The 14,848-nt window shown below is 43.0% G+C and overlaps 1 protein-coding gene across 1 annotated transcript in view; it reads right to left on the reverse strand.

Annotated features, from left to right (window-relative positions):
* The window catches only part of STARD8 (StAR related lipid transfer domain containing 8), a 99,389-nt gene extending 85,058 nt beyond the window's left edge, over positions 1–14,331 (reverse strand). The window contains exon 1 of the mRNA XM_072125867.1: positions 14,207–14,331. Within this exon, the coding sequence (XP_071981968.1) occupies positions 14,207–14,251 (45 nt within the window). The 5' untranslated portion in view covers positions 14,252–14,331. The remainder of the gene's footprint in view (positions 1–14,206) is intronic.
* Positions 14,332–14,848: the final 517 nt, after the last annotated feature.

Consider the following 14,848-nt stretch of genomic DNA (forward strand, 5'->3'; position numbering starts at 1 on the left):
ACCCATTTTTAGCACTCCCCCAGTCCCCACAGAGCAAAGTACATACACTGCCAAAGTGTCTTTGTATAAAAAATAGGTTTTACAGAAAAAAAGATATGTTATATTGTACATGTCATTAGCATCTGATGTGTGACTAGTCAGTTGCCTTTTGGGAGGGGCTGGAAAGGAGCAGTTTCCCTCCCACCCTTGGGGAACAGCTTCTCCATGTGACCTTTTCAAATATATGAAAACACCATCACTGGGCTTAGCGACGCCCCCTGCTCCTCTACAGCCAATCCCGAGTGATGGGAGTTATTCATATATTTGAAAAGGTCACATGTTTCCCAAGGGTGGGGGGAAACTGCTCCTTTCCAGCCCCTCCTATTGGGCAACTGCCTAGTCACACAGCAGATGCTAATGAAAGGTACAATATAACATATCTTTTTTCTGTAAAACCTATTTTTTATACAAAAACACTTTGGCAGTGTATGTACTATGCTCTGTGGGGACTGGGGGAGTGCTAAAAATAGGTCTCCTGGTCACAGGTTCCCTGTTAAGCAGTTCATGGGTAAGGGATAGTAAAAGGAGTACCTGTATAGAAATTTTTGGATAACTGAGGCTTAAAAGGGGTTTCCAAGGTTTGAAAAACACGACAGCTTGTTTCCAAAAACAGCACCACATCTGACTATAGGTAGTACTCGGATGGCAACTAAATTCTAATTAATTCCATACAGTTGAGTTGTGATACCAGCACAAATGATGGGGCACATTTACTTACCCGGTTTTGTCGCAATCCCACGGTGCGTTGTCCCACGAAGTTTCGTGTCTGTCACGATTCACTAAGCCCGTGCGCCCGAGTTCCTGCATCTGTCGCTTCTGCGCCGAGGTCCGCCGGAGTTCACTTTCTTCTTCCTGGTGTATGTGAGTGCGTGTCTTGCGACACAATTCCGTTTTTAAATTCCGAAATTGTCCGAATCCGTCGGGTTGTCCGACGGCCACGCCCCCCCCATTTCTGTTGTGGGCAAGCCGGAGCCGATGTGCACGAATCCAATTGCGTGCGCCAAAAACCTCAATTGAAATATTCGGGAAACCCGATGGAATCGCGGTCCCACGGCCCCTTAGTAAATGAGCCCCACTGTGATCAAGAAAATGTGATGCAATGATGCAATGTATGTACAATCTTCTCAACTTCTCCTGCTCTATAACATGCTGCCTGTATATGTGACATCATGACTGTAGATTTTACTTTTACAGATTTAGTTTAGTACGAGACAAAGACAACTGAATTATGTTTGTCTTCTCTAATTTGTATACCACAAAGCAGACATGTGAGCTGCAGTAAATATAGTTTGGTCTTGCCTGTTATGACTCAGCATACGATTCACAGAAAAGTAGTGGAGTTTGTGACTAACACGTCATTTGGGAAGTATCACACAGACATCGTAAATAAGGAAGGGAAATCATATTGAAAGTTGTATAAAGTCTTAATCTCCACAGAAACCAAGAATCAATATTACAACATAGACAGGGACCGTGATCACTTGATTGCTGAGGAGCTGCTGTTGTCCGGTGTTGAAATGGTTAACTTGGTGAGCAAGAATCGGCTGCATGGAGTAGTCATTACTCAGGCCTTTTATATTCTTTATAATGAACACTCTTGATAAACTGGAATTCTGGAGATCTGGAATTCATGCTGGGAATCTCATCCAACATGTGGTGTCACCGTGGTGAGTTGTTCCAGAGGTCTATGGTAATAACAGTGGTTGAAACTTCCCTTTTGACTTTTTGTATCCAGACAACGCTTACTCACCAAGGAGTAGTCTCGGTTTTATGCACAACACTAGAAGCAAGCACAAGCAAGATCCTTCTCTTATATTTTCAGGCGGGCAGAGACAAGAAGCGTGGGAGCGTGGATCACAGACACTGGCACACATACTGGCAAGGCAGACAGAGGCAATAACTTACTTCACATTTATTACATGCTGTAAAACATTTTAAAATTATTTCTAAGGTAACACAAAACTGTGGTTGGTCTATGAATCTAGAGTCTGCAGTGGCCGGATTTCATGGACCGGGCTCCATTTACTTTAGTGCAAGTCATGATTACAATAAGGCACTGCCAATTAAGCACCGTGATCAGTCTGTGAAATCCAGCCACTACACGACCTCTCATAAATTACATATTTATGGACACTTAAAGTTTACTAGAATTGAACACTAGCAGAATATATGCTAGACTAAGGCTATATTCACACTGCCGTTGCCCGCCCGTACCGTAGCGGGCAACGGCAGTGCACGGGGAGAGGAGGAGGAGGTGAGCGCAGCTCACCCACGCCCCTCTCCATAGAGATGCATGGCGCACGGCGCCGTATTACGGGAAAAGATAGGACAGGTCCTATCTTTTTCCCGGGTACGGAGCAGTACGGTGCCGCACGTGTGCTGCACCGTACCGCTCCCGTAGGGCGCCGTGCACCCATTGCTGTCTATGGAGGACGTATATCGGCCGTATATACGTCGGCCGTATATATGTCCTCCATACAGTAGTCTGAATGTAGCCTAAGTCCTCATGCACATGGCGTGTGCCGAAACGGACCTCAAACAGGGGAAAGTTTGCGGCTCGTTTCTCCAAAACTCAGCCGCATATACAACACCCCTGCCAAAGCAGAGTGAACCTAGTGTTTCGAACTCAACATCTCTCTCCATTCAATCAGGTTTTCTGTAAAACCTAAGGGGGACCTCAAGTGTTTGGAAGTGATAATGCAGCTGATAAATATCTTCAATATCCAATAAATGAACTGTAAGTTGAATGCTTTACAAACTCTGCCTCTCAGTGATCCCTGTGCAAGGATGTTACCATGACAAGCACCCCATTCACCACCACAGGGACCCCTATGCATATGGGTTGCCCCAGAAAAAAACATACATCTTCAGCTTCTTCCTCCAGGAACGTGACTGAGGACGAGCTCTAGTCCGCACTCAGGTACTTAGGGTTCTGGCTTTCCCCAAGCTACATAAAAAGGCTAAGCCCAAGTGGGGGATATTGCACATATTGTAGAATTCAATGGCGTCCGTTAGCTAGCTGCAATTTGTGTGGCTAGCTCACGGCTGCCACATGTGGTTGTGTGCATAAGGCCTATGACTGGAAGAACTGGAAGAAATCAATTGATTATGTCTTTTGAGTAATAGTATTCCATTTAAATTAAATCCATCATCAGTTTTGACTCTGATGAACTGCAGACAGTGCTATGTATAGGCCCTGTAGAGCTGTTTAACCATATCTTATGTAGTAAGTAGGGGTAGGGGTGCTCTGGGTGCGTCTTTTTGCCTGAAGAGCTTCCTGTTCTTTGCAATGAACTGTTCCAGAGTTACTCTCATCTGCTATCCAACCAAAATCCTGATGCAGATCCTACTCATAGCAGAGGGGAGCGGCTGAGGACCAGAAAGAGCAGAAAGCTCTTCAGGCTTGAACATCCACCCAGAGCCCTTGCAAGAGCTGCAGACCTGGATTAAGACTTACAGTCTTGTCACACAAAAAGGTATAATTACACATCTCTCCAGGGCTGCTATCTAACACTGCCCTCAGCTTTGTGTGGTCAAAACTGATGACTGATTCCTTTTAATGGTAGTTGCCAAGAAATAAATCATATAAAACTACATAAGTGAATAAAAAGTATATACTATAATATAGTATAATGTAAAGGTCTGAGCTTCTACCTTTGTGCCCCTGGTGGGGCAATGTTTCTGGAGCCAGTTTCCAGGAGCGTAAAGCGCTAACCCCCAAATCATTCTACACCCCTAGGGTCTGCTTGTTCACACACCATCACAAAGAAGCAAAATCTGCTCCAGATGTGGCCTTGGAGACCTGCTGGTAAATATAGAAGGGTCACTTCCGGAAGGGTTTATTCTAAGATCGGGAATGAAAGGAAAAAATGTTTAAGTCCCCTAAGTAAGCAGAGTCTGGAATCATAACAAACCAACCTCTGACCATAGAAACCCCAATAGGATTTTGTGACTAAGGAGAAAGTAATCATACACTCTTCTTTCGGCTATGCATGGATGTCAACATGATTTTGAAGAAAATATAATACTTCTGAAGCTAAAATAAACTATTTAGACACTAACTTTTAACTTCTGCCCAGTTATTGGTCAGATGTGTTTTTCCAAGAGATTGACTGCCAGAGACTGATGAGTACAGACATTTGTTTCATTTCTAGTACAGTATCTTTTTATGCCATGGAATATCCCAAATAAAGTGTCTGTCAGGTTTAGGCGTTCCTTCCAAAGTCTATCAAAGAAATTCACAGCAGTTTCAATCTATAGTTATCAGGTATTTTGTGATTGGGAAATTGGGAAGATTGGTGATTATGTTTTGTGATCTACTCACCATCATATGTGAATACTTCAGTTCAATTTAAAGGAAATCTACCATTTGTTTTTATGCATTGTGAAGTAAATATACCTTGAGAATGCTGTAGCTACATTGATACAGAAACATATCTTGTTTAATCCCTGAACCAAGTGGTTTTGCTAAAAAAAACAATTATTAAATTCAGGGCCTTGGGAAAGCTGGGTGGCATGCAGGCTGCCTATATAAGCACATTATACGGAGCTTCCTGAACTGTCCAGACAGGACTCATCAACCTGAGATGGATAACTCATACACAGCAGCTGGGGAATGGTGCAACAATTGATTACTTCTGCTTGTCAGGGACAACACAGTGATGACATATTCTCGGCTTATGCTGGGTGGGACAAGGCTGGAGAAATGCATATCTAGGGTGGGGCGAAGCGCTGAGGTAGCCAGAGTAGCCACATAGCCTCATTCTCATAATTTTCTGTTTTTTCAGCAAAACCACAGTTCAGTGATTAAATAAGATATAAGATATTAGATAAGATTAAATAAGATATGTTTCTGCAGTGTAGCTACAGCATTCTCATTGTATGATTTGGTTCAAAATCAAATGTTAGATTTCCTAAGAATTCCTAAGAATTTTTTTAGACTTTCCAATTGGGCTAAGAGTTTCCAATTTTCTGTTGCGCTAATGACTGCCAGCAGGGTTTGGGCATTGGCTAGGGACGGTTATGTCTGCTGAGATGGTAACCTTCCCCTTTAAATGGTGGAGGGTTAATGTCAGGGAACGTGGTCTACGTGTGTCTAAAGTTTGTCTAAATGGTTGAAATTGAAAGAAAGATAAATGCGGCCAAGTACAGAGATATCCTGGATGAAATCCTCTTCCAGAGTGCCCTGGACCTCAGACTGGGGTTCACCCTCCAATAAGATAATGACCCTAAGCACACAGCTAAAATAACAAAGCAGTGGCCCAGTCAGAGCCCAGACCTAAACCCAATGGAGCATCTCTGGAGAGATTGGAAAATGGCTTTCACCAACGTTCACCATCCAACCTGAGGAAACTAGAGGATCTGCAAGGAAGAGGCAGAGGATCCCCAAATCCAGGGGTGAAAAACTTGTTGGATCTTTCCCAAGAAGACTCCTGGCTGTACTAGCTCAAAAGCTGCTTCTACTCAATACTGTGCAAAGGGGCTGCATACTTGATGGGGTACAGGGTGTACATTAATAAAACCTTTTTTGATCTTGCTAATTGACTGCAATGAGTAAAAAATTTAAAAGGCTCTGAATATTTTCCGTACCCACTGTATATTAGTCCTGGTCCTAACGATTGTCAAAAACATGACCACATAAAACTGCTAACCACATAGCCGCTACTTTCCAGCGTTACCAGTTGTTTCTTAGCACACAACAATTTTCCTTGAAGGCAAAACAGCCACAATACAGATGTCTCCTGAGATGACACATGTTGAAATGATGGAATGTCAAAAAGATATATGTATGACACTAAATAACTACATAATTGACAACGTGCTACAGAAATCATTTCATCTAGCAAAGAAAGATATAGATAAGAAGTGAAAGATGGTGTGCGGAAACATGGTAGAGCTCTATAGTCTATTTGATTGGGGTTGCAGCGCCATGTGCATGGATTTCTCCTGCTCTATTCAGATAAGAAAGCCTGGGACTTTTCATGTAAATGTTTGCTGTGAAGCTACTATTTTTCTTTCATAAGGTCTCCAGAAAAAAAAGATGAAAACAAAAAGATTGGTTATCCTTCTGTATACTGACTATTGCCTATGGCCTGAACGATCATAGTTGTGTCTTAGGCTGCATTCACATTTGTCAGTTATCACGGACGTGAAAAGTGCCACAGACTGATCAGTACAGTACAGTGTCGGCTCTGCTACATATCGGCTGCTTACATTCTTAAGAATCTCATAGGCCCCTAGTGGTGGGAACAGGCAGTACAGTCAGAGTAATAGCATGAGTAAGCTGTCTAGATGCAGAAAGAGAATCTCACATCAATTTCAGATGTAAGAGACGCTTAACGGAAACCTACCATTATGAATCTACCTATTAAGATAGATATGATGGAAGGTTAATCCTAAACTATGCTTCCCTAACTCTGTAGCAATTTCTAACCTAATCTACAGTTTATCTAATATGCAAATTTTCCAAGGAGGCTCCTGGGGCATAGAGTAGCCTCCCCAGGGAGCTGGAACAAGGGCTACTCCATGCCCAAGTAATCGCTGATGTCCCTCCATACCTCCAGCAGCAGCTGTAAGCCAGATTTACCGTGGTAGGGACTGGGGACTGGGACAGCAAAGACTACTGGGGCGTAGTTGAGTAGCCTCTGCTTCTGCTCCCCTGGGGGCTACTCCACACCTAGAAAAATTAGCATATCAGCTAGGCAAACTGTAGATTAGGTTAAAAATTGTTATAGGTTTATTGTTAGCGAAGCATAGTGTAGGGTTTAGGATACTAATGGGATTCCTGATAGTAGGTTTCCAAGTACCAAGTAACCAAGTACTCACATAGTGGATGCAGAGCAAGTAAGTCTCTTCAAGGCATTATAACTCGCTAAGAATGATGAGTAGACCCACTAAAATTTTACTTTGAAAAATATGCCTGGGTCTGGGTACCAAACCCCCAAAAGTAACATCAGTGATCGGTGCAGGAACCAATTGCGGTTGTTTGAATGCCCGGCACCAACCTTTCCATAGTCACCAACTTTGTCAGCACCATTTATAGAGTAAATGCCCATGATTGATGCCAAGGGTGTTAACTGTGGAGGGGGGTTGATTCGGACCCAGACCCAAATTTCTAATGAACTTTACGGTTCAAGTCTGCTCAACAATACTTCCTAATAACAGTGATCTCAATCTGCCGGAAAATGCTACCTGACACACTGCAAACATGGATGCATGGATGGTTTGACATCTGACACCGTTGAAAGTGTTAACATGGATTCCAAGTTTCCCAGATCCCAATTGTATTGAATATCTGTGGGATAACTCATGAGATTCTAGTGAGTTGTCCCACTAGAGGAAACCCTTTTGTGTAGAAGGATACACAAAAGAAAAGTTGTATTAACAATTTTAGATCTTCCATGCATGTTTAATGAACATTTAGTTTTTAAGGTATGTGTCTGCAAAGCAGTATATAGGGGCTTATTTACTAAGGGTCCCATGGACCACACTTTAGTCGGATATTCCGAAATTTTCGGATTTGCACCGCTGGGACAGGCATTTAGAAGGGGATTTTGTTGCACGCGATCGGTTTTTAGCGCAGTGGCGCCGGCTTTCATGCGACACAAATTGGGTGGCGGGCCGTCGGACGATCCGACTGATTCAGACTGAGCGCCGGATTTAACTTTAAAATTGTGTCACCTACAATGCACTTACATGCACCGGGAAGAAGAAGGTGAACTCCGGCGGACCTGAGCGGGGAAGCGACACATGGAGGATATCGCAGCACAACGCATTATTGTCGGACAATGTACTTTCGGGAAATCCTCCGGACTGGGTAAGTAAATGCGCCACATAGTGTCCAGTTATACCCGTCTCTTCTCTCCAGTTGCAATAATGAAAAAGAGAAAATACATCTCCTTTGAATTCTATTGGTTATGTATCAGGACATCATAAAAACACTCTGTTTCATAGAAGGACTTACATTTAGATGAATAACAATACACAACAGATTTCAACGTGTCATTGTGTATATATAAGAAAACCTGCCAAAATGCAGATCCCATGTTTGAAGAGCACAGTACACCCCGTGGATCTATAGCCTGTATAACCACTCCTATAACAATAATTGGAAGTTGTCATTTTCTGGATGATTTTATCAGTCTCTAACATCACCCTGGAGGAATTTTGGAAAAATCTTTCTTACACTTTTGCATCATCTCATTGGGGATTGTGGAGATTTGTTTATGCACAGCTTTCTTACTGCAATATTTTAAATGGATTGAGGTCTGGTCTTTTACTGGTGAATTTCAACATCTTAATTATTTTCTTTCTCAGTTATTGGGGCTCATTTACTTAAAGGGTCTCTGGAGTTCACTGAAAGTGCTTTGTCCGTCTATAATGCTGTGTGCCGCGATTTACAAAGATTGTGCGCCCAAAATCATGAATGTGCCACTTCCCCTCACTGGTCCAACAGAGTTCACCATCTTTTTTGCATCTTTAACATAGGGCGTGTGACACAATTTAAAAGTTAAATATGGCTCTGGTCCAAATCAGTTGGATCGATTGACCGCTTGCCCCCTAATTTGTGTTGCATGGAGGCCTGAAAAAGGTGCACAATCCAACAAAAGTGTGCAGTGCGACCCATCATAAATGAGCTCCATTGTGTTGTGAATTTGCTAATATGCTTCACTATAGCATAGAGCAGTGGTGGCGAACCTATGGCACGGGTGCCAGAGCTGGCACTCAGAGCCCTCTCTGTGGGCACCCATCATCCAGCACAAAGGTCACCATTCAGGACCTTCTCCTGTAGTCACAGACAGCCCAGGAGGTGCCACGTTCAGCGCTATTTTAAAGTGACTAGAAGTGCAGGAGGAGCGAGGAGGTGCTGAAATAGCTGGATTATCATTGTAGACCCTTCTCTGGACTTCATCCTGTTAAGGGACCTTAGAGGGAAGCTACAATAATAATCCAAACTTCTCAGTTCTAATGTATTGGTGAACTCAGGATGCCAATACTTTTGAAACCTGTGAGTTACTTTAGTTACTTTAAATTGCCATTTTGCACTTTGTGAAAAATATGTGGCTTTTGCTTGTAGTTTTGGCACTCAGTCCCTAAAAGGTTCGCCATCACTGGCATAGAGTATTGCAAGAAAACTCAAGAAAACTCTGGTATACAGAGGAGTTATGGTCAACTTAATAACTAAAAACCGCAATCACCACCCCTCCACTCCACCCTATACAGTCTGTCTGTGGTGTTGTGTCTGGCATTTGCCAAACATGGCACTGTGGCTAAAAATCTCCTTTGTGGTCTCTGTGCAAAAGGACATTGATGCAGCAGTTGTGGTTTCTTAAAGGGGTTTTCCCATGAAGACAAGGATGTTATCCTTAGACACCGGTCTCTGACACCAGGATATCACATTTCCTAGTGACAGGTTCTCATAGACTTTTTAATAATAATTCCCAATCTGCTTTTATAATAAACATTACTGGTTATATACTGTGTATGTATGTGTGTGTGTGTGTATATGACAGGGGTATTTAACAGGGGTTTGCGCTGTGTTTGTGTCGCATGTGGTCGGTTTTTGTCGCAGCCGCGCTGGATTTCATGCGACACAGATCGGGGGCGTGCTATGGCACGATCCGACTGATTCGGACTAAGCGCAGGATTTAACTTTCAATTTGTGTTGCAAGATCAAGCACTTACATGCACCAGGAAGAAGAAGGTGAACTCCGGCGGACCTGAGCGGGGAAGTGACACATCCAGGATATCAGGCGCACAGTCTTAGTGAATTGCGGCACAGGGCATTATCATCAGACAATGCACTTTTGTGAACTCTGCGGGACCTGGTATGTAAATGTGCCCCAATGTCCATAAATACTGTTACTCCTCATATACACACACTAGACTTCTGATTTTTACAAGTTTGTTAAAAGGTTAGATATTGGTTATGCTGTGCTGCCATGTTCTTTTGAAAAACATTAAAACATGAACCATTAACATGCTAACTGAGGCCTGTGGAGTCTGAAGATTTTGTTTTTTGCAGATTATTTTGTATTGAATGGTCTGATTGTCAATTTGCTTAGAGATCCATTCCAAGAAAAATTGTCAACTGTCTTAACAGTTTTTTTGCTGTGAATAATCTTTCTCACTTCAAATTGTTGGTAATGGTCTTATAACCCTTGCAAGACTGAAGAGGCAACACGTGTTTTCATGGTATTGTATATTCAAACTGCTGAATGCTCCATACTGGCAAACTTTCAATACTTCTAGAGGTGGTCACACTTGCTGAGGATCACATCATGACATTGAATCTCTTGTGTGTTTTTCATCAAAGGTTGTAATTGAATACTTTAAGACAGAATTGTTTTTATGTGTTATTTCATAAAACCATTAACTTCAAAGAGGTTGTATTTTCTTTTCCTCCACACTATGTATTAAATACACTAAGTAATTCTGTTAATTAGAGGCAAAAGTTACCTATACAGGCAGTCCCCGGGTTACGTACAAGATAGGGTCTGTAGGTTTGTTCTTAAGTTGAATTTGTATGTAAGTCGGAACCGTATACTTTATCATTGTAACTCCAGACAAATTTTTTTGGTCTCTGTGGCAATTTCATTTTAAAAATGTTGGATTGTCATCAGAACCAGGATTAACACTAGAGCTTCATTGCAGACACCAGTGATAACTGTTATAGCTGATTATTGTAGCCTAAGGATAAAGTACAGTAAATTACCAGAGGTCCGTTTGTAACTAGGGGTCGTCTGTAAGTCGGGTGTTCTTAAGTAGGGGAACGTCTGTATTCTGTGTACCACATGTAATATGTTTTTTAGAAACTTTGAAAACAATGAGCATCTTATCTCCCATCAAAATCCATCATAATAAACCAAGGACACCTACCCATAAATCCAGGCACTGGGCTGTGGTATCTCCTTATATTTGTTATCCATGGCCTCCTTCCATCTATAATCCACTTTTACAATGATGCTAATGAGTCTAAAGGGCTCTAGTGGGTGTTTCCAGAGCCCCTCAGTGCTAGTGTAGCACCCTCCACTTTGTGTAAAATGTTGGGTCCTACAGCAAAGGCAGTGTACCGTGTATATACCTTTTAATTGTTATATGTTTAATAAAGAAGGGGCCGGCCTACCAAGGTGAGAGAGTAGCAAAGGATTGTGGGAAGAAGAAGGGAGGAGTTAAGAGTCAGTGTGAGCCAGGAGTCAGTGTGGTCAGTCTGCGGGAGCAGTGAGAGGAAACAGCAGCCGCTGAAGCATGGTTTAGAGAAGACAGGTAGGAGAGCCTGAGTCTCAGAGGAGCTCAGAGGTTGTGCCTTTAATAAGCGGAGTTCAGTGCAGCTGAGGAACAAGCAAGGAACATATTGAGGAGCAACTGGAGAATCATATTGAGGAGGATAGCTCACCAAGGTGGCCGGCATCCATAAGTTCAAGTTAAGTCAAAGTGTGCAAGTGTTTATTGTGCGCCGCCATCATCGCAAGGCACCTCCTCCATCCATCCCCTGGGAGCCAGCCCTAGTCGGGAAGGGTTCATAACATCATGCTGACCCACAACACCTATCTCCCAGGACTGAAGTCAGCAACCATTATCCGACTGGCATCACGAACATTTCCCTACCAGTCCTTTCCTTCCCCTCCCTTTACAAGGAGGCCAGTGTCGACCCCTGGTTCCCCATCAATGCCCTCAGCCTAAGGGGATGGGGGGGAGTGCCACACTAGCTTCACAGGCTGTTACAATGTCTTCCCTTCCACTTCCTGCTGCCGCTAGATTACACTGGCTGAGGGAGGAGGGAGAAAACATAGGTTTGAGTGAGGAAAGTTCAACTCATTATAACCGCCTGTGCAGTTACAGCACTGAAGGGCTCTGGTAATGCCCCTAGAGCCCTTCTGACTCATTAGCATCACAAATGGATAACAAATTTAAGTAGATTACCACAGTCATGGTGCCTGGATGTATGAATAATGTCCCTGGTTTAGCATGCTTGATTTTGATAGTAGATTTCCTTTAAGAATTGACACTGTGGACTAGGACTGCACCAAAAATATGGCACAAAGTAAAAACAATTACTTTATGTCTATATGATACTGAGAAACCAGATTTAAACTACATTTACATTAACTGCTGCATCTATAATGGTTGGAATTATGGCGCCTAAGGTTCCCATCACATAAAAATCTGAAATAACGTCATGATTCTCTGAGGGGTCCATAGGGGAAGATTCCACATTCCACAGATATTTGCTCACTGTCCATATCAGTCACTCTGAGGTCTTTCACCACTCACAAAGACAAACTGATGCCACTGCTGATAGTATATTTCATGTAAGTGCAGGAGTAATGAGGTATAATATCTCTACTACAATATACTATATATATCAGAGGCCACCCATAATATGTGATGGTTATATGTGTATTAGTGTCTATGGTGTGGAGCTTTTCAAGGCAAAATAATTTAAACTTTTGAAAGATAATAGCCATAGACCATCAGAGATATAGATATTGTAGTATGTTGCTGTCACGGGTGCCCCTGTGATCCATATCCCGGGTCGCAGCCGCACGCGTGTGCCTTACTGTGCCTCTGGAGCCTGTCTGCACGTGGACTCACCGCTCCCAGCTCCAGTGGCGGTCTCCTCACTGCCCGTGGTCCGCCGCGCGCATCCCAGTCTCCAAGTGGGCGCGCGCTGGCTCTGTAAGATTTAAAGGCCCAGCGCGATGATTATTGGCGCTGGCTGATCACCTGCCAAGATAAATTCCTGCCCTGTGGGATTATCCTGATTTCGCATTGTGACCTCGATCGATTCCGTTCCTGACCACGCTCTTGTGCTGCCCATCCTGACCTGCTACTATATCCCAGACTCTGATCTTATGATGCCTGACTTGAGCTCCTGCCTGTCCCCGACCACAATTCTGCCTCATGATTCTGTACCTCGCCTTGGCCGCCACGGTGGACAAAGTCGCACCTGTGAAACGACCGGGTGGTACCACGCTGCAGCAAGTCGAACCTGCTTTGCGGCGGCCTCTGGTGAAAACCGGGTACCACTTAGACTCCGGGTCAAAGGTCTTGGCTTATGTCATGGTCCACAGTGGTCCAGAAGATCCACTACCACTGATCCTGACAGTAGCGATATGAAGGACTTGAGTACTATAGGGTAAGTACTATACAAAGAATCCTAATTTTAAACAAAATCTACCATCAAAATCAATATAGCAGCCTGTGCAGCTGCAGCATGGATAGGCTTTGGTAACACCCCAATTAGCCCTTTGGTTTCATTAGCATAATTTTAAAAGTTGATTTTAGAAGGTAGGAAGCCATGGATAACAAATATAAGAAGATCACCATAGACACAGTTCCTGGATCTATGAGTAAGTGTCCTCTTACATCATCATATTTTTTGCATTGTGTACTTGGAAAATTACTTTTCAAGCTGATTTACACTTTCTGTTGATATTTGTTATCCAAATAAGAAATTACTCTGAATAACACAGAAGAAAAAGACATCAAAAAGACAATTACACAAACAGGAACAATATAAACGGCTCAATAAAAATTCCCAGCTGGGAGACCAGAAACAGCTGAGAAACTCATGTGAATCCCTGAGAGATGTAGCAGAAGCTTCACGGACTGGAACTACGTATTGATTTCCATATAGAACAGGCTGCAGCACTTAGTGGATTAGGCTGCTGTAGGTACACGTAATAGAGATGTGGATAGATCAATAACTTGATGAACTGGTAGGTAGGTAAGTAGATATGCAATGAATATCAATGGTATGTAAAAATTCATGAATTTATCATTAAACCCTTACATATACATATTATTCTCTAATTTCTCTAATTCAGTTCTCTTGCATTCAGCAAACTCACCTCTGCTACATGTGAATGTTAAGAAGTTTATGCATAAGCAATTCAGATTCTACCATTGGGTTAACTAGAATAGAGCGCTTTCATGAATAAGCAAACTTTGTGCACTGGAAAGAAAAAAACAAGAGAATGCGTATCCGAAATTCCAGCAGGGATCTGGGAGAAATTTACACAGATATTATCCAGTAGGAAGATTCCATATCCATAATTTTTTTCCCCATAATGATACAACATCTTATTTCTGCAATTAGATCCATCATACAGAACAGGGTCTATCCTATACACACAGCTGTCAGTTCCATATCACACATCATTACCTTTGCACGCTTGAAACAAGCCCTGAATAGATCCAAGAAGGGCATTCTGATAACCAGGGGGAACCCTCAGTGGGGGTCTTGGGGTAGAGTAGATCCTAATACGCAGGCTGTTCCTAGCAGCTCCATGGGAAACAGAACAGCTGAGGAAGGAGCTGTCAGTGTGGAGGGAGGGAGGGGAGGAAGGCTGACTGGTTACTTCAAATCCAGCACCGTTATCCCGTTGGCTGGAATAGCATCTCTGGATGAGACAAGCTGGCACTGTCCATGCTCAGAACTGGCACCATTCGACCAGTGCACCGCACGATTCAAGGGAAAACACTCCGTTTAAATGGAGTCTATTTATAAATCTGGTAGCAACGAATAAGCCGAGAGAGACATTAGAAGAGAAAGCTGCTATTCCTGGTGACGGGATAAGACTCTCCGGCTTCATGTGCAGTACATTACACTTAGTATGTAGTCAATCTGCATAGCATGATACACTACATACAGGTGAGCACCCCAACAGCTCAGGACCCCCGCCAAATGTTCTCCGCATTCTTTCCATGTGGACGACGCAGGAAGTTTTAGCTTTACTGTGTTCACAAATACTGACTGCTGGGGAGTGTGGGGAATTGATCATACGGCAGGGTTCGTGCAGTGGCA

This window comes from Engystomops pustulosus, chromosome 9, assembly GCF_040894005.1.
Source record: "Engystomops pustulosus chromosome 9, aEngPut4.maternal, whole genome shotgun sequence".
NCBI classification, from domain to species: domain Eukaryota; kingdom Metazoa; phylum Chordata; class Amphibia; order Anura; family Leptodactylidae; genus Engystomops; species Engystomops pustulosus.